Here is a 19,923-nt window from a genome sequence, read left to right as displayed (position 1 = left end):
ATTTTGTCTTCTTCCTTCTGTCCTTCACCTAGGGCAAGGCTGAGCATTTCAGTTCAGTACATTTTTCATAATTTTGATCAATAGCTTTGTTATTGTAAAGCTGTAGTGATGTTAGAATATCAGTTTGTGGCATTATCTTTTTGTGGAATATTTGCAATATAAAAAAAATTATGGGTAAAATATATACTATCCAAGCAAGATCTAAGATGATAACTTGATTCCAGATATATGTTTGTATTGATGCTTTCTCATCATAGTTATTTCCAGTATTTCTCCCCGCCCCCATCACTTCCCCATCTCCTTCCAGAGATCCATTTCCTATAACAAAAAGTATTTTTTAAAGAGAGAAAAGCCCCACAACTAATTGAACATTGAAAAAGTCTGACAGTGTACAATATGTAACCTGTGCACATATTACCTCCACAAAAGCTATGGTTTGAGCTATTTTCTCATCTCTTCCTTCATGTCATGCTTGATTTTTATAATTTTGTCACATTCATTTTTTTTTTTTTTAGTATATCATTGTTTTTTCCATTTACATTGTTATAGTTACTATGTGAGTTGTTTTCTTAGTTGTGCTTCATTCTCTTTGAGAGCTTGCTGTTCTTTTAAATATATAATAAATTAAACATGTAAATTTACAACTCCTCTACTTTATTGTCTGTGATCCTATTAGCCTTTTTTTTTGTGTGCTTATTCATCTCTACAGACTCCCTCCCTTGTTAAATTAAGCTTTCTCTGACACCTAAGAAATCAAGTGTGAATACCATACTTTCTTCCATGCTACAATTTCTATCCCAAATAAGAAAGGGATCACATTATTTCTTTCTTCGTGTATATCTCAAGGTTAATTGTTCAGATTTTAAACTCTTAAAGACTGAAAATAACTTCTCATTATTGAATGATGTTATACATATATGGGACCTAATACTTTCTTATATTATTTAAGCATATAATGGCTTATGTGTTTCTTTGGTCTGCTATTAAAGGAAAGTACACCTTCCATGATTGTACTACTGACTAGAAAATAATCAGTAGGTATTTTTTTTCTTTTAAAAATTTTTTTATTGAAAAAAATTCTATTTCAGGGTGTACTCTTATCTGAAGAAGAGGTGTTTGAACTTGTTCCTGATGATGAACGACAATGTTCAGCTTGCAGAACTACATGCTTTCTCTCTGCTCTTACTTGTTCTTGTAACCCTGATCGGCTTGTTTGTCTCTACCATCCTGCTGACTTGTGCCCTTGTCCCATGCAGAAGAAGTGTCTTAGGTATGAAAATGAACCATCTTCTTTTAAGTTCTCTGCCATTTTCTTATATAGTAAAATCACTCTAGCTAGGAATCTGCAAATGTAGCTAAAATGATGGAAATAAACTTTTGAAGCTGTAAGATAGTCTGAAAAACTGAAAATCCAGGTAGAAAGCTAAAAACGTAGCTGTAAATATTTTAAAATGGAAGGGCACTTAATGAGAGCATTAGAAACCTAGCTAGGGATAGCTTGGTGGGATAATAGACTGGTAGATCTGGAGTCAGGAAGACCCGAGTTAAATTTGTCCTCAGATACTTACTTGCTATCTTCTATCTACCTCAATTTCTTCATTTGTAAAGTGGGACTCTGTTTCACAAGGTTTTTGAGAAGATCAAATGAGGTGATATTTGTAATATAATTGTCAAATTTAAATATTCTGTGAATGCTAGTTATTATTCCACTTATTGTTATGATTATTATCAAATTGTCAGACCAACTGGAAACATACAAAAATAACTAGAAAACTGAAATTCTAGCTAGAAAGCTGCAAACTTGGCTAAAAAAAAATGGAGACCCATGTATAGAAGCTCTCTTTTACATATATATAAAACTCTCTTATCCTTAGTGTTTAATGATTGTTAAATTTCTAAAAAATAGAATTGTATCTTTTCATCAGTTTCTCCTGTTTTACTCTTCCCATAAATTTTGTTTTGATCTTGAAAGCTAAAATTTGACTTCATTTAATTTAGTATTTATTATGTTTCTTCCTCTCCTTGTGGTATTCATCTAGACCAGGTTGCCATTCCTTTGCCTCTTGTATGTTTTTTAAGACTGGTTATATTCATGTGACTTAATAATTTCCTCCAATTTGTTAGAATTTTTGAAGTTTTTGCTATTATGTCTTATGCCCAGGTACCGGTATCCATTGGAAGACCTTCCTTCTCTTTTGTATGGTGTTAAGGTCAGAGCACAGTCCTATGACACTTGGGTCAGTCGAGTTACAGAGGCATTGTCTGCCAGCCTCAACCACAAGAAAGGTTAGATTTCTTTCTAGTTTGGGCAATACAAGAATAATTATTTTCTTATTAGAGGACTTATACATTGGTTATTTTATGCAAAATCATTTTTGTAAAGACACAATTGGTGGGGTGAGATTCTTGTTTTTTCTCTTTTAAAAACTCTCCCAGCCCACCAAGAGAACTTTGAACCTTTTTGAAGTTTGTGACAAATGGGCTAAGAATGAAATGGCCTCTGTGGGAATTGGATATCTAGAAGAAAAAATTGACATCTTTAATCTTTATGTCATGGTTTGCTTTGACAGATTAGTGAAGCCTTTGGCCTGCCTCTTAAAACAATGTTTTTTTTTTGTTGTTGTTGTTTTGTTTTTTTAAAGCTTTTTATTTACAAGATATAATATGCATGGGTAATTTTTCAGCATTGACAATTGCAAAACCTTTTGTTCCAATTTTTCTGCTCCTTCCCTCCACCCCCTCCCCCAGATGGCAGGTAGACCAATACATGTTAAATATGTTAAAGTGTATGTTAAATACAATATAGGTATACATATTCATACAGTTATTTTGTTGCACAAGAGGAATCAGACTTTGAAATAGTGTACAATTAACCTGTGCAGGATATCAAAAATGCAGGCGGACAAAAACAGAGGGATTGGAAATGCTGTGTAGTGGTTCACACTTATTTCCCAGAGTTCTTTTGCTGGGTATAGCTGGTTGTTCTATTCATTATTGAAAAAATGGAACTGGTTTGGTTCATCTCATTGTTGAAGAGAGCCATGTCCATCAGAATTGATCATCATGTAGTATTGTTGTCAAAACAATGTTTTAAGATATTTTTAAAACATGTTAAAAGGAAGTTTTGAAACAAAATTATAACACTATTCTAAAAAACAAATTCTTGGACCTCAGGTAAAGAATGTTGACTTTGAATCAGTGATTTGCATTAGACATAAGACTCTCTTTGGGTAAGGATTGTTCTCAATATACTGGTAAAGAAGGCAGATTGGAAAAGAAGTTCCCTTCACATGGAAGAAACTGTGGCATAGAAGAATAAGCATATAAGGAATTATTTTTATTAGATTGTTAAAATTTTCACAGCTCAAACTTGTTACTAAAAGACTGAATAGAACAGGGGCTTTAAAATTTCAGAATTTAAAGATTCTGAAATTGCTTTTAAAGCTGATTTCAGAGTATTTGCATTGCATTTTTCAAAATACTATTTTTTTTGACAATTATACATAAAGACAATTTTTTTGCATTCATTTTTTTTAAATTGTGAGTTCCAAATTCCCTCCTTCCCCAAAAGTGGTAAGCAATTTGGTATAGGAATTCCACATTTATCTTGTGAAAGAAGACAGACCTGAAAAGAAAACAAAAACCAAAAAAGTGAAAAATAGTATTCCTTAATCTGTATTCAGATTCCCATCAATTATTTCTCTGGATGTGCATAGCACTTTTCTTTATGAATCCTTTGGAATTATCTTGGATCATTGTTTTGCTGACAATAGCTAAATCATTCATATATTGTATTATTATTGTACGATATTGCGATTTCTATGTAGTGTTCTCCTGATTCTGTTCATTTTGCTTTGTATCACTTTGTGTGTTTTTCCAGGTTTTTGCCGAAATCCACCTGTTCATCATTTTTTATAGCACAATAGGTATTCCATTACAATCATATAACCATAATTTGTTTAGCCATTCCTCAGTTGATGTCATCCTCTCAATTTCTAATTCTTTGCTACCATAAAAAGAGCTGCTATAAATAATTTTATACAGATAGGTCCTTTTCCCTTTAAAAAAAGAAATCTCTTTGGGATGCAGACTTAGTAATGGTATTGCTGAATCAAAGGATATGCACAATTTGGGTATAGTTAGTTCCAAATTGCTTTCCAGAATGGTTGGATAAGTTCACAGCTCCACCAACAGTGCATTAATGCTCCACTTTTCATCACATCCCCTCCAACATTTATTATTTCCCTTTTCTGATTGGATAGCTTCTTGTTGATGTTGCAGATGTGATTGAATTGAGAGTGATGTTGGAAGATGCTGAAGATAGGAAGTATCCAGAGAATGATCTTTTTAGAAAACTCAGGGATGCTGTGAAAGAAGCAGAGACATGTGCTTCAGTGGCTCAGTTACTTTTGAGCAAAAAACAAAAACACAGGTAAGAGTGAACAGTGATTGGTTAATTTATTATCTTCTCAATAATTTAATAGTTTTTTTCATCTTGTGCTCTGTTTATCACAATAAGTTCTTCAGCACTTTGCTTTTATGTTCATTGAACTTGAACCTTTACCATTGCTTGGCTTTTTTAAACTCTTCCAGATTTTTCAATTTCTGAAGTTCCAAAATTCTGATTTTCTAGATTTTCCTCCTGTTGGATACTCATCATGTACATATACATGTAGAGCCTGGCCAAGAAATTGGCAAAATGAGAAGTCATAAAATAACCTTGTGTCTTTATGCCCTCTTCAAGAGTAGTGGTGAACACCCTCATAAACATAACCAAAGAGCCTCAAACATGGTAGCTTTTCAGAACTTGAGAAGGAAAAGTAAACAGAAAGAACAAGAAAGAAAACTCAGTAAATAAATATTATGGATTAAAATAATCAGAAAAGAATATGTTTGAAAAGAGGGAAGGTTGCAGAGTAACATCAATAGTGTTCCAAAAAATAAATCTAGAACCTTGTACAAGATGTTCAAATTGGATAACAAATTCTTTAAGGTAACCAAAGAAGGAATTATTATCAATTTAAAAGAATGTTAGTAAAAGGAGAAGATCTAGTTGTTATCAGATTTTTTAAAACTTGAAAAATTTCAAGACAAGACTGTGGACATTTTAAAAAAAGAATTTATGATAAATGGAAATGTTCTGCCAGTTGAGGGAATGTACCCACTTTACAATATGTAGAGCAGATTATGGATACATGGTTTTCCTTAACTTTGTCATAAGAAAAGGCTCATTGGCAGTGTGTGTATATGTTAGTGACCTTTGTAGAAGTGACTGCAATCTAAGAACAAAAGGCATCAATAATACTTTAAAGAAACCAAATCAAAGGTCTACTAATCTGGAAGACTTGATAACTTTATAAGCAAAAATTATGCAGTGAATAGGAGGGAGAATTTAAGTCACTAAATTATTGGAACAAAGTGGATTGAGGGAATCTGAACATATTTTTAGAAATCACAAAAGAAATTACCCAAAATAATTGAGGTTAAGGATCAGATACTATAAACACAAAAAATCCACCTGGGAAAAAGTTGAATGTCAGATTAGAAATATTTCAAATAATATAGAAAAACTGATGCTTACCTAGTAATTTAATCACCTAAGTCACTTACGTAAATGTCTTAATCTCTAAGATGTCAGTTATCAAACAAGATTAATGTCAGATTGAATGTCAGACAAGGAGGAAGGTACAGTGAATGGAAAAAAAAAAAGCAAAGAAAATTATTATAGACATTTGTGTGTGTGTGAGTGTGTCTTTATGGTTGTATATGTGTGTGTATAATTAGATTCTAGCAAAATTGAGAATATAAATGTCCATCTATTAAAATATAAATAGTTCCCCAATCTCTTTAGATGGAAAAACAAAAAATACATAACCTAAATAAACCAGTTTTAGGAAGAAAAATTAAATGGATCATTAATGAACAGCCTTGTATGAAGAAAAAAAATCCCATAGGGACTAGATGAATTCTAGTAGGCATTTAAAGAACAAATTGTTCTTATGTTAAATAAAGTTAATTTCTTTTTATTTTTTAATTTTAAAAATTAATATTGTTTTCCCCCCAATTACATGTACAGTTTTAACATTCTTTTTGAAATACACGTTTCAAATTTTTTTCTTCCCCCTTTGTTCTCTCCTTCTCAAAATGAAGTGAGCAGTTTGTAGTTTGCTATCAGTTGTACATGTGGACTCATGCAAAAGACTTCCATGTTAGTCTAAATAAATTTAAAAAAAAAAAAAGATACAGATGTCACTTTGTTCTGAGGGATAAATATGGTTTTGTCACCAAAGTAGGGGGAAAAAGAAAGAGAAAAATAACTTTATTTATTAATAAAAATCACAGCAATTTGTAAGCTAATTATTCTTTTTGGTCAAATTAGATTTATTCAAAGTTTGCATGGATGGTTCAATTATTAGGGAAATAAACATAATTACTTTTATCAGTAATCATGATTTTTATTATTTTAGTTATAGTTAATAATTATATGAAAACAGCACTAGATATGGAAAAATAGACAAACCTATTTATGTTAAAAATAGTCAAAAACATAAGCATAGTAATTGAAATAGGTTTTTCTTAAAACAGTACATAATATTTTTGAATCCAGTAGCCAGCAGAAATCTTAGAATCTTTCATACAAATCTCCCTGTTCTCATTAATATTATTTGATAGATTATAATGCTCTGAGGGCAAGTTCTGTTCCAATTTTGTCTTTGTATCCCTACCACAAAAACTAGAACATATTAGGTCCTTAATAAATGTTAATTCTAGAAATGCTAGTTTTATGTTTTTGTTATTTTTTCAAGTATATGCAAAAAGTTTTCAACATTCATCTTTGCAAAATCTTGTGTTCTAATTTTTTCTTTCTCCCCCTTTTCCCAAGATAATAAGCAATCCAATATAGGTTAAACAAACAAACAAAACCCCCCCCAAAAAAACCCAAGCCCCCCAAACCAAGCACACATACAACAAAAACAAAAAAAGATGAAAATAATGTTTTGAACAACATTCAGCCTCCATAGCTTGTACTCTGCTTACAGATGATACTTTCCATGCCAAGCCTATTGGAATTGCCTTGAATTACCTCACTGTTGAAAAGAGCCAAGTCCATTACAGTTGATCATCTTGTTGCTGTGTACAATGTTCTCTTGGTTCTACTCACTTCACTTTGCATCAGTTTATGTAAGTTTTAGAAATTCTACTTTTAATAAGGCAAGAGGAGTAAATTAAAGAACTAAGCATTGATTAAAAACAATGCTAAATTATCTGTGTGGAAAGTATGCTTTATTTAGAAAATTCAAGAGGGTTTTTTAAAAAATTGAAATAAATAACTTTTTCAGAGTAAGGAGATATAAAAGAAAACAATTGCCAGTATTGAATCTCTTCCCCCCATTGCTCCCAAATTAAGAGAAATACTATTTAACATAAAGATTTATTAAATATCTGGAAATTAATCTGCCAAACACACTTACTTGATATATTTGAAAATCATATATATAATTACTCAGTATAGTGGATAGAGTGTTGGCTTTGAAGTCCCTATGGCCTGTATTTTTGCATCCCTTCTCTGACATATGCTAGATATGATTTTGGTCGAATCACCTAAAGTTTTATTCCTTCTAAACAGTGTTTTAAGAGTGAAAATTGTAGGAATGGCTAGTTTATACTAATAGAAGTAAAGTTTATTCTCAAGAAGTTTTATTTGAGTGAAAGCACAGGTTATAGCTAAAGTGTGTATATGTATGTGTGTGAAAGAGGGTATCTGTGTGTGTTTGAATATGTGTGTGTTGTTTATGTGCTCATTTGAATATTAAAAATGCTTTAGAATAAAAAAAGGACATTCAAGAAGTACTTTAGTGTTTTGTTTTGTTTTTTCTATTTCTTTCTCTTAACTTATTGTTACAGTTAGGATTTCCAGAGTTGTGTCAGATGATATTAACTTAGACTGTGCAGTCTTGCCTTTTCCCTGTCATTATTGGGAAAAATTCAGTGTATTTGGTTAGATTTAGTTAATGTAGCTCAGTAGTAATACTAACAAAATTAATTTAACGATTTAGTTTCATATAATTTAATTTTCTTTGCTTCTAATAAGTAGTAAAAGGAATGTGTATAAATTACAAAATTCATGAAAGAAAAGGTCAAGACTAACAAGGGAAATTATGAAAAAGAAAAAGGAGGAAAAGGGTTATTAAATTGCTAGATTTCAGACTATTCTATAAAGTAGAAATTTTCAAAATAATCTAGTACCAGAATAAAAAAATGAAAAATAGATTAGTTTAATAGTTCAGGGCTTCTTAAAAATTTTTTCATTTGCAATTCTTTTACACCTGAGAAATTTTTATGTGACTCTGAGGATATTGGCATATAAATCAATATTTACTGATAATAAATCATAATTTTGCAACTCCAACATTAACCTAAAATTTAAGAAGCTTTGGTTTAGATATTCTAACATAGTGCTTGTGTTCAAGATTAGATTAAAAAATTATCAGTCTACAAAACTATTGAAAAAAATAATGTTTTGGTAAATTGGCAGTAGACCAACTTGAAATACCATTTGCCACAATAAATTCCAAATAGTGTCTTGAACAAAATATGTTTTTTTAAATTATAAGTTAAAGGATCTAATAGAAATATTTTTCATAATTGTAAAGATGAGATATATCCAATTGTTAATTCAAAGGACTGAGGCAACTAGATAAAATAAAATCTTTATCACAACACAGTACTCTATTCAGAAGGGAACATTGTTAAGAAAATATTTGCACTTTAGCTATTTCTGATAAAAATTTATATCCAACATTTATTAGATTTTGACACACATGCATTATTAGTGTATAAGAGACATTTTGCAGTTAGTAAAAACAAGAAAGTTATTTCCTTCATTGTATTTATATTTCCAGTGCCTTGCATAGTACCTTGCACATAGTTACCTAATAAATAGTTGATTTATTCTTGGGGAAAAAACCCAAGTAGCAGCATATACTATAACAAATGTTCCAAATTCTCAGAGAAATATGAAATAAAATAACTCTTAGATTCCATTTCATACTCATCAACTGACATATATTAGGACTTTAATAAATTCTTATTGATTGATAAGGATAGAAAGGAAAAAGAAGTTAGTTTTCAGGCCAGAAGTTGGTTTCAATAATGAAATCACTGATTTTTCTTCCTTCACTGCCTCAAGTTATGCTGCACATTCTTTGTTTTGAGTTATTTAGTAAATAAAGTTTATGGACACAATTTGTAGTAATTTAGTTTTTAATTTTTATTTGGTTTATATGTTTGAATACTTGTATTTGTCAGCATTGAACTAAAACTAAATGACAAAACTAATTTTAAAAATGTATATCCTAAGAAAAGTGTATTGAGAAAAAAGCAAAAAAAAGTGTTGTAGTCAGATAGACACATGTATAATATGTGATTTTCCCCCCTTATTTGTTACGAGGAGTTTGAATTTCCCCTTCTCTTATGAACAGATTTATTTGTATTCCTTTCCAAATTGGTTTAAAAAAAGTTTATGATATGTATACATATATTGTATTTAACATTTACCATGTATTGGTCTACCTGCCATCTAGGGGAGGGGGTAGAGGGAAGGAGGGGGAAAACTGGAACAGAAGGTTTTGCAAGGATCAATGCTGAAAAATTACCTATGCATATGTCTTGTAAATAAAAAGCTAAAGTTAAAAAAAAAATTTACAATGGAATTGAAAAAGTTCAGGAGAATTTTAAGGTTTACTCACTTTGTGAGCCAGATGACAGGAAGGAAGGTAGGCCCATGAATATAAGATAAGTAACAAAGACCTGAATCTTAGAAGGATTTAACTGAGGGAGAGTTATAGATGTGTTGTCCTAATTTAAACAAGCTAGTTACCACATTATATCTATGGATAGTCAACAAGGATTTAAGTGTCTACTATGTGTCAGACACTGTTTAGCACACAAAAGAAAGCCCTATCTTACAAGGGACTCACAGTGTAACAGGAGACAACATGCAAACAATTATGTATAAACAAGCTAAGAACAGGATAAGTTTGAGGTAATAAACAGAAGAAGGACATTGTAATTGAGGGGGATCAGAAAGGCTTCTTGTAGAAAGTGGGATTTCTGCTGGGATTTAAAAGGCGCCAGGAAAGCCATGAGATAGAAATGAGGAAGGAGAGTTCATGAAAAGTGGCCAATAAAAATGCAGAGTCAGGAGCCAGACTCTAGCTCAGAACTACAAGGAGCGCAGTGTTAATTGGATCTCAGAGTATGTAGGACAGGGAGTAAGGTATATACTGACTGAAAAGATAGGAGGGAGTCAGATTATGAAGTTGTAGAAGGGGAAAGTAAAAAACATCTATAGGGTGTGTGCGAGTCAGTGTGCTAATAAGCACTTTTTACAAATGTTATCTATCTCATTTGATCCTGGCAGCAATGCTGTGAGGTAGTAAAAGACTATTATCCTCGTTTTACAATTGGAATTGAGGTAAAGAGAGATTAAATGAAAGTGAATTATCCAGGATCACACAATTAGTAAGAACTTGGGACTGGATTTGAATTTTTCTTCCTGACTCCAGGCCCAGTGTTGTTTGTTGTACCATTAGCTGCCTGAAGGGCTTTGAATACCCATCAAAGAATTTTATATTTTATTCTGGAGGTGATGGGAGAGCATGGGAGTTGGGGCAATGAAAAAGGAAGGTATGGAATAGCTGTTAAGCATTTAGATCAATAATAATGTAGTTAATAGAGCTTTGAGAAGAGAATATTGAGCAACTGCTAAGGGGCTTTTATAAATAAGGGTAATAAGTAACATTAATACCTGTATCTCAAGTTCTTCATTCACAAAGTATGGGTAATACTTGTAGTCTCTACAGACTGGAAGGGTAGTGGTTTTGACAGAAAAATGGAAATTTTAGATATGTTGAATTTAAGATACCTTGATGACATCGTGTTTGAGTTGTCCAACAGGCAATTGGTGCTGACATGGAATTGAATCTTGAGAAAGACAGTTTTGATATAGACCATTGGGAATCTTCTGCATGGAGATTGTAACGAAAGCTAGTGGAATGAATGAGGTTACCAACAAAGAATATAGAGACAAAAGAGGAGATCCAGCACAGAACATGGGAATCACTCATAGTTTATTGATTAACATCCACACCATGTCTCTGATGAAGATGAAGAGAGGTTAATTAAAAAGTACTTACTATGTGCCAGGTACTGTGCTAAGTGCAGAGTATACAAAGAAAGATAAAAACGTCAAGGAGCTCACGTTGTAATGGGGAAGAAAGTATGTGTGTGTGTAAGATATGTACAATTAAACAGAAGGCCATCTTAGAGGGAAGGCACTAGCAGTGAGTAAGGAGAAGGATGGGAAATGTCTTCTGTAGCATATGGATTTTGAACTAAAGCCAGGAAGTAAAAGTGAGGAGGAAGAGCATTACCAGTGGGGGAAGTGGGGGATTCTTGAGGTAATGGGGAACTACTAGAGTTGATAAAGTGGTGGCAGTGACATAGAGCTACATTATGGGAAAGTCACTTTGGCAGCTTAGGGGGGTTGGGATTGGATAGATTGGAATGGGGAGAGACTTCAGGCAAAAGAAAATCAATTGGAATGCTATTGTAATAGTGTAGTTGTGAGGTAACAAGGGCCTGCACAAGGGTGGTGACTGAGGGGAAAGAAGGGAACATATACAAGAGTTGTTGTGAAGGTTGAAACAAGATTTGACATAACATTTAAATATGTCTAGTGAGGGTGAAAGAAGAGTTGAGGATGACAAATTGTGAGCCTTAATAATAGATAGTGGTATCTCAACTGTAATAGGGAATTTTGGAAAAGAGGGAGTTTTTTTGGGTTGGGATAAAATAATGAATTCTGTTTTGGATATATTAGATTTGAGATATATTTAGAATATCTAGTTCAAAGTTTGCAGAAGGTAATTGACATGTGAGATGAGTTCAAGCGGGAGGTCAGAGTTGCATATATAAACCTGGGAATTATCTGCATAGAGAACATAATTGAACCAGTGGAAGCTGATGAGATTGCTAAGTGAGATAATTTAGAACACGGTTTTCAACCTAGGTCCAAGGACTTTTTTGGGGGGGAGGGGATGTTTTTTATTGGTTTCTTTTGTAAATGTATTTTATTTTATGCATTTGACATTATTCTGAGAAGTCCTTACACTTCACCAGTCTTCCAATGAGGCCCCTGCAGAAAGAAATTAAGAACCCTTTATAGAGTGAGGAAAGGGAAGACCTAAGTCAGAATTTGATGAAAATTTAGGCTCAGTGAATATAATCTGAATGAAGTGCTAAAGAGTATAATTGGTACTATGAAATGCAGTCCATAAATTGAGAAGGATTAGCATGGTGAAAATGCCACTCAGATTTGGTAGATGAGATGAGTCATCATCATCACCACCACCATCACCATCACCATCATCATTTCAAGTTTTACAAAATGCTATACAAATATTACCTCATTCTGTTATAACAACACTGAGAGGTACTTGGTTTTACTATCATTCTCATTTTACAGATGAGAAAACCGAGGCTAGAAGTTAAGAGACTTGCCTAGGGTCACATAGTTAGTGTGTGGAGCAGTATTTGAACTCGGGTTTTCCTGAGTCCACTTGGACATTCTATCACCTGGACTACTTATCTGCCTGGTAATGTTGTTACTATAATTTTATTAATCATATCTATGAATATGAATGGTTGAAATTCTAGCATTAAATGAATTAATTACAGAATGGCTGAAAAAAAGATAAGCCAACATCATTAGGTTATTTATAAGAGGCACATTTTTTGCAAACAAGAATGCCTGAACATACGAGTTGGTGCATTGGCTGGAGCCCTGAACTTGGAATCAAAGAGACCTGTTTTCAAATCCTGTCCCACACAATCACCAGTTATGACTTAGGAAAGTCAATCAGTGTCTCTCAGCCTCAGTCTTCTCTGTAATATGAGATTGTACTCTTTCTAGCTCTGAATCTGGTCTTCTAACTTTGACTAAATTAGACATGGCTAGGTTTTCTCTCCACTGTGAATACTTAGTTTCTGATTAATTCATAAGGTTTATTGACATATTTCTATGAATTCTCTTCTGTATGAATCTTCTAGTTTACTTAGTAACTTTGGAGAAAGATTCTGGTGGGTCAACTTTCAGTTAAGAGTTGAAATTAGAAGCTGGATTGCAAAATATGAACAGGCAATTTTTCACAGTCAATATTCCTTAATATGGAACACAACATTTAATATAACACAATTGACTAGAAAGTATAGACTATATGAATGCACTGTGCTGACTGTTGCTGTATTATAAAATAGCACATTGGTGCATGTAACAAACATCTTTAACTTGAAAGTGACTTCTGTTGAAATGCCAAAAGATTTAATAGAATGACAGAATTTTGATGCTCTCATTATTCATGGATAGGAGGGCATAAAACTGGGAGAAGGGAACTCACTAAATGTGAATGACGCTACTGTGGATGGGATTTAATGTAGCAACCAAGCTGAAGAGAGATTCCATTTAGGTAATAAGATATTTCAGGTGTTTATGTATATGATATTATTTTGATTGCATTAAGGCCTAAAACATTACCGAATCTCCTAAACAAGATCCATAATTGACGAAAATTTTGACAGTGATTTGTATTTTAAAAAGGAGGAGGGGATTGTTCAGGTAGTTGTTCACAGGATATTATAAATTGGCTGATTCATTGTATATATGTGTGAATATGTATATCTTGGACAAGTTTGCTTTTGGATAAATTAAGTTTATTTCTCTGGTGATTACATTCTTCCTGAATTGCCCATCTTTTTAATAGTTATATTAATCTTGTAATGTCATGTGGCTGCAAACTACATGAGACTAGAGTTTCTGAAGAATTGAAGCTCTCCAATTATCTTGTTAAAACCATTTCTTAAACTATCAAAGGATATGAACAAGCAGTTTTCAAAGGAAGAAATCCAACTTATAAGTACCCATATAAAAAATACTCCAGTAACCCAAAGTTATATATGCTAATCCATAACCTATGATGTCAAAACTGTATCAACAAGTATGGATTTTTTTCTATATAAATAATACTGATCTCCTCGAATGCTATCTCATGTCATATCATCTGTGTTCTTTTTTTATGTTAACTGTGTAGCAGACAGAGCCTAGAGAGTGGGAAGACTCGGACCAAATTGACTATGGAAGAACTAAAGGCCTTTGTCCAGCAACTTTTTAGCCTTCCATGTGTCATCAGCCAGGCTCGACAAGTCAAGGTTTGGAATATTTTATTTCTTACAGGACATTACTCTCCTATGGGAAAACTACCAGAACTATCATGCATGAACCCAGGATAGTTTAGCCTCAGTGGTTTGCTACCTTTCTTTTTCCTTAAGTGCTATAAGGTTAAAGCTGGAAGGAATCTTGTTTTTTCCACTTCATTTTAAGGATGAAAAAAAAAAAATAAACTTTTTGCTCTGCTTGTTCCTTTCTTCATAAAATTGTTGCTATTTGAGATCTTGAAATGAGCTATTAAGATGATTTTGTTGTCTGTTTTAATTATTGTTCCTCCCTCCCCTTTAATTTCAGAGGACCAGGAATTAGTTTGAATTATATTATTTATTCCATAACTATATAAGGCATATCAGTGTTTTTTTGGGGGGTTTGTTTTATTAATCTCTCTCATTTCCCGTTTGCTTTTTTCCCTTCTCCCCCCTTTCCCATTAGTTATGACTGTCAAGTTTAATATTTGTATATAGAGGCCCAATTTTAATTAATATCCAACAGTTATCTTTTACAAATACTATACATGTGCTCTATATTGTAAGAAGTTTGTAAATGTTTAAATACCTTTTAAATCAGTCTATTAGTTTATTGCAAAAAGCAGTGATTCACCAGGTCATGTAGAAGTAATAAAGTATAGTGATCATTACACACAGGTGTATATACCTGTAACTGTTGTACTGTGTTTTCTTGTCTATAGTAAAGATAATATTAAAATCCTAGACAGTTGGGATAAAAATTTTTCAGTTTGATTTAATCATTTTTGTTGCAGCCTAACTTTGGATATTTTTTTTTGCCTTCTAGAATCTGCTGGATGATGTGGAAGAATTTCATGAACGTGCTCAAGAGGCTATGATGGATGAAACCCCAGATTCTTCCAAACTTCAGATGTTAATAGACATGGGTTCTTGTCTCTATGTAGAATTACCTGAGTTGCCCCGGCTGAAGCAGGAGCTTCAACAGGCTCGATGGCTGGATGAAGTGAGACTGACACTTTCAGATCCACAGCGTGTCACTTTGGATGTCATGAAGAAGCTAATAGACTCTGGGGTTGGGTTGGCACCTCATCATGCTGTGGAGAAAGCTATGGCTGAGCTTCAGGAGCTCCTTACAGTTTCTGAGAGATGGGAAGAGAAGGCCAAGGTTTGCTTACAGGCTAGGTAAGTTATGCTTTTGGTGACTGTTGTCCCCTATAATAGTCATAGGATTTGGTAGAATTTGGTAGGGGGAATCAGAAAGATTCACTAAATGAATAATTACATATTTTTTCATTGCATATGCATTAAACTCTCAGTTGGGGCTGATCTTGATGGTTGTGAATCAGAATTCATTAGCTATTGATGTACAGGATACTCTGCCAGGTGCTTTGGGGGATACAAGATAGTTTAATAATGTGATTCTTATCTCTCCTCCAGGAGCTTATGGATTAGTTGAGATATAAAGCCCGCATACTGCAAATACTGTCTATATTTAAGTGTGAAATAGGTGATAATGATTGGTCATTAAATATGATGAATTTTGAGCCCAGCTTCTTAACTGTGGTTCATAACTCCATCTGGGGTCTCATAACTGAATGTGGGGGTTGCAAAATAATGATTTTTTAACAGTAAATGTTTGGTTTGTTTCCCTATTTTATATACCTCTGTACCTAGGGTCACATAAAAATTTCTCCAGCAAAAAGAGGGGGTGTGAGAAAAAGTTTAAGAAGACCTGGTTTGGAGGATAAAGATCACTCAACTGCAAGCCTGGGGAGGGGGTGGTATTTTCTACTTTCAGTTGAAAGAAAAAATGATCCCTCATTAGTGATATCCTCCTTATATATTCTTTATCTTGTCATATTCCCTCCTTTTGAGTGTGGTGAACAAAATAAAACCATAGCAAAAACAATAGCTCCTTACCTATGCCATTAATCTTTTGTCCTGCCACTTTCTCCCCTTTTCTTACTTTGTTCCACTTCTTCTTTTGCCCTGATCTTTTCCTGGCTTGGTTCAAGTTTAGACCCTAGTTTCAGACTGCTTGGTCCAGACTTATTTCCTGTTTCATTGTAGGCTCAGGATATCAGGGAAGAAGCTTGAAGAGATGGAACTTGACCTGGGCCTTGAAGGATGGGTAGAATACAGATAGGTGGAAGGGCATTCCAGGTGGGAGGAGTGGTAAGAGCAAATCAATCAATAAGCATTTATTAAGCATCATCTTCTATGTGACGACACTTTGCTGGAGAAACAAAGCAAAAAAGTGAAAGCACTTCTTTCTGATATTGGATATTCTATCTTTCTGATCTTATATCAGGAAGATATGTGCATATCTAGCTCAGAGATGAGAATATTCAAAGTATTTGAGGGACAGTGAACTATCAGAGTGTTTGGAGTAGAGGTTTTATGTTGGAAAGGGCTAGTCATGAGAAAAATAAGCATTTGCATTAGAGTTATTGCTCCAGTAGAACTCTTTTGTGATTCAGGCCTATTTATTGCTGCCTTTAATATTAATTAAAAGTGGCTAAATACAGTTTTTTGTTCTATATATGGTCAGTAATTTGTAAATACATGATGACAGAAATTGTATTTCCCTAAATTAATTTTCCTATCCCTTCTAATCTTCACTTTAAAAAAATAGGCTAATTCAAGGATAGGATGTGAGGCTCCTACATTGCTACCCAGTGTTGGAGTTTCAGTTTTATTTCTTTGGCTTGTCCTTTTGTTAATTATAGAATACTAGGGAAGGAGGTGATTTTAGAGGTCATGTAATTTTTTTTCCCCTTTCCTCTAGATAGGAGCATACTTAAACCATGGCTGGTAAATGATTATACTAATTTAAAATTATTTGGAACTTTAATATGTTCCTTCCTTGCATTAATAAGTGATATTTTGTAGTTAATAAGATTTTGAACTTGTGTATACCCCGGTGTTTTGTTTTGTTTTTTTTTTTTTAAATATGTTAACCTTTTCTAATTATCTGTGACTCATGTTTGAAGTTATCATGGATGCCTCATAAAAAAATAGACTTACTGTTCTTCTGACTCTGTTTCCCTAATTATTTTCTTCTTTTAGACCTCGCCACAGCATGTCAAGCTTAGAAAGTATTGTGAATGAAGCCAAGAATATCCCAGCCTTCCTACCCAATGTTTTAGCCCTGAGGGAAGCCTTGCAAAGAGCTAGAGAATGGACAGCTAAAGTAGAAGCTATTCAGGTAAGTACGTTAGACCAAAAGGCTTGTGTTTGTTTCTTCTTATCTTAAAAATGAATATTGTGCTCATCACCTCCTCATTTATTCTCTACAGCCATTATTCTAAACCTTTTTGTCACAGCTCAAGCCTAGTTGCATGGTACTGCCATACTTCTGGGTAGCCTCCTTAGCCTCCTCTTTCACTAATTGGGATTGCCTGCTATCTCAATATATCCTTCTTTCATACCTGAAAAGGATTTGTGAATGTCATTTCTCACTCTCTCCTAATCCAATCCAATAAACATGAAATGTCTATTTTGTGCCAGATACTATGCTAAGCTGGGAATATAATTAGGGGGAAAGAGAGACAGATAGACAGACAGACAAATCCACCCTGCCCTTAAGAACCTTACATTCTAATGGGGGGATACAACACACAAAAAGAGGCTGGATCAGTGACAAAAAGTAGTACCAAGTTTGGGGGCATCTAGTTGAGTGGAGTTTAAATAATAGATGGGCACGACAGTAGATAGAAAATGGAATGAACTTCAGAGTCCAGTTTCTGCCCTGTATAAAGGAAAGCATTAAAGTAGTTTTGGTACTTCATCATCAGCCCTTCAGTCAGAGGAGTTTGAAGGTTGAGGGAGGTAGTGCCAATCAAGACTTGAGTTAGCAGCATGATGAGATTTCAATGTGATGAATTTAACCTAAGAGGAACAGCTTGTCTATGAAGTTGAAACCAAGCAAGGCAACAGATGTAAAGTTGCCTTGTCTTCATATTACAGCTAATCTCTCTCTTTTTTTCATTTTTAGTCCCTAGCAATTAGCCTTTCTCAGGCATCTTCAGTTTTTCCTTTTTACTAATTCCTTCTCTGCCTACAAACTTACTTAGGTCCAATCCTAAAAATAGTTTTCTCTTTATTCTTTTGCCTCTTATTTTTTTTCCCCTTTACTACCAAACTTGTTGAAAACCTACACCTGCTTTCTTCTTGCCATAAGTAGCCTAGTCAAATTAAAAAATATAATTCTTCTTGGATAAAATTTTTTAAAAAGTTATTGGTTATCCTGAAATACTAGCGATGAATCAGTCTTAAAACTTCCTTGATCTCTTTGTGGCTTTTGATCACTATTGAAAATTCTCTTCTAACCTCTCTTCCTTTGGATTCTGAAATACCATATTCCTCTGATCTTCCTATCTCTCTAAATATCTTTCCAGTTGTTCATCTTTCAAATATCTGAAAAGTTCTGTGTTCTCCAGCATTTTGTCCTTAGCCATCTCTGTTTTTACTCTTGGCATTCTCATTTATATATTCCCTTAGTTTCAACTATTTCTCTTCAGCACTGACACTTTTCAGAACTTGCCTACCAGTTCCAGTCACCTATAGAATATTCAGAACCAAGTATTTTATGAGTTTTGGCAGGCAAGAAAGTCATTAGCAAATGTGATGGCAAAGAAAGGCTTCATGAAAGAGGTTGCCTTTCTTTTGGACTTTTAAAAGATGGGTAGGAATTCAGAAGACAAAAAAGGGAAATGAGAATATTAGGTATTGAGAACAATATGAGCACAAGGACAAAAATAGGAAAGTGCCAGGAACAGAGAGTAATATAGTTTGTGTAGAAGGTAGCAGAATGAGAAGACTGGAAAGCTAGAGTAGTCTTTGATTTTCAAGAACCTAATCTCCCCCTTAGAAGAGAAATTAAGGGACTCAAGGAATGCCTCTTGCAAATCTTAAGGGATAATGAAGTAGATTGTTTTTTTTTTTAATGGAAGAATGACTTAAGTGTAAAAGCAAAGACGACAAAGAATCTAAAGAGGCAGTTGGAAATAAACCCACTTGTACCTGGAGATGAAGGATAGAATTATGTCCAGAAAGGAAGAAAGGAAGGAAGAGAAGGACCTTTGAATACTTAGAGCTAAGAAATAGATGTATAGTTCTTTGTAAAGAGAAGGGAGTTGGATGATTTGAAGAGGAAGCAGTTGCTTATCCTCCATAGGTGCTAATTAGGTGAGAAAGGTCTGAGGTCTTCTGGGGGTATATATCCAAGAAAAGAAGGAAAACCTTGCAAGACCAGAAGATTTCTACTCATATCTGATAATTAGTAGAGGTACAAATGAAACTCCCAGAAGAAATCTAGAACACATGGCTGAAGATTACAGAGTATTGGGCAAGAGATTTAAGACTTTAGAGTTTTAAGTAGCATTTTTATCACTGCTACTAATTGAAGGTGGGCAACCAAGGTGATCGTCTTGACTCCATGTCCAGTGAGGACTGATTGAAAGAAATAGGAATGTTTACCCAGGATGAGGAAAAAACTCAGAGGAACCTAATAGTTGTCATTAAATATTTTTAAGGCTATCATGTGAAGGAGAAATTAGATGTGTACTGATTAGACTGAGAGGGAAGAACAAGTAGTAGAACTGAAGTGGTCTGTCGTAACAGGAGGTGAGTTTTTCCTTCTTGGAGGTCTTCCAGATGAGCTGGAGA

General features: G+C 33.7%; 1 protein-coding gene across 3 annotated transcripts in view; it reads left to right on the top strand.

The window, feature by feature from the left end:
• The window catches only part of KDM5A (lysine demethylase 5A), a 103,305-nt gene that overhangs the window by 46,546 nt on the left and 36,836 nt on the right, over window positions 1–19,923 (top strand). For all 3 annotated transcript variants that reach the window (XM_031939491.1, XM_031939489.1, XM_031939490.1), the window contains 6 exons: window positions 1,089–1,270; window positions 2,162–2,286; window positions 4,282–4,432; window positions 14,151–14,268; window positions 15,080–15,435; window positions 17,323–17,461. In XM_031939491.1, coding sequence (XP_031795351.1) covers window positions 1,089–1,270; window positions 2,162–2,286; window positions 4,282–4,432; window positions 14,151–14,268; window positions 15,080–15,435; window positions 17,323–17,461 — 1,071 coding nt within the window. The remainder of the gene's footprint in view (window positions 1–1,088; window positions 1,271–2,161; window positions 2,287–4,281; window positions 4,433–14,150; window positions 14,269–15,079; window positions 15,436–17,322; window positions 17,462–19,923) is intronic.

Source organism: Sarcophilus harrisii, chromosome 5, assembly GCF_902635505.1.
Source record: "Sarcophilus harrisii chromosome 5, mSarHar1.11, whole genome shotgun sequence".
NCBI lineage: Eukaryota > Metazoa > Chordata > Mammalia > Dasyuromorphia > Dasyuridae > Sarcophilus > Sarcophilus harrisii.
Note: the sequence above shows the minus strand (reverse complement) of the source record. Positions and strands in the feature narration are given on the sequence as shown.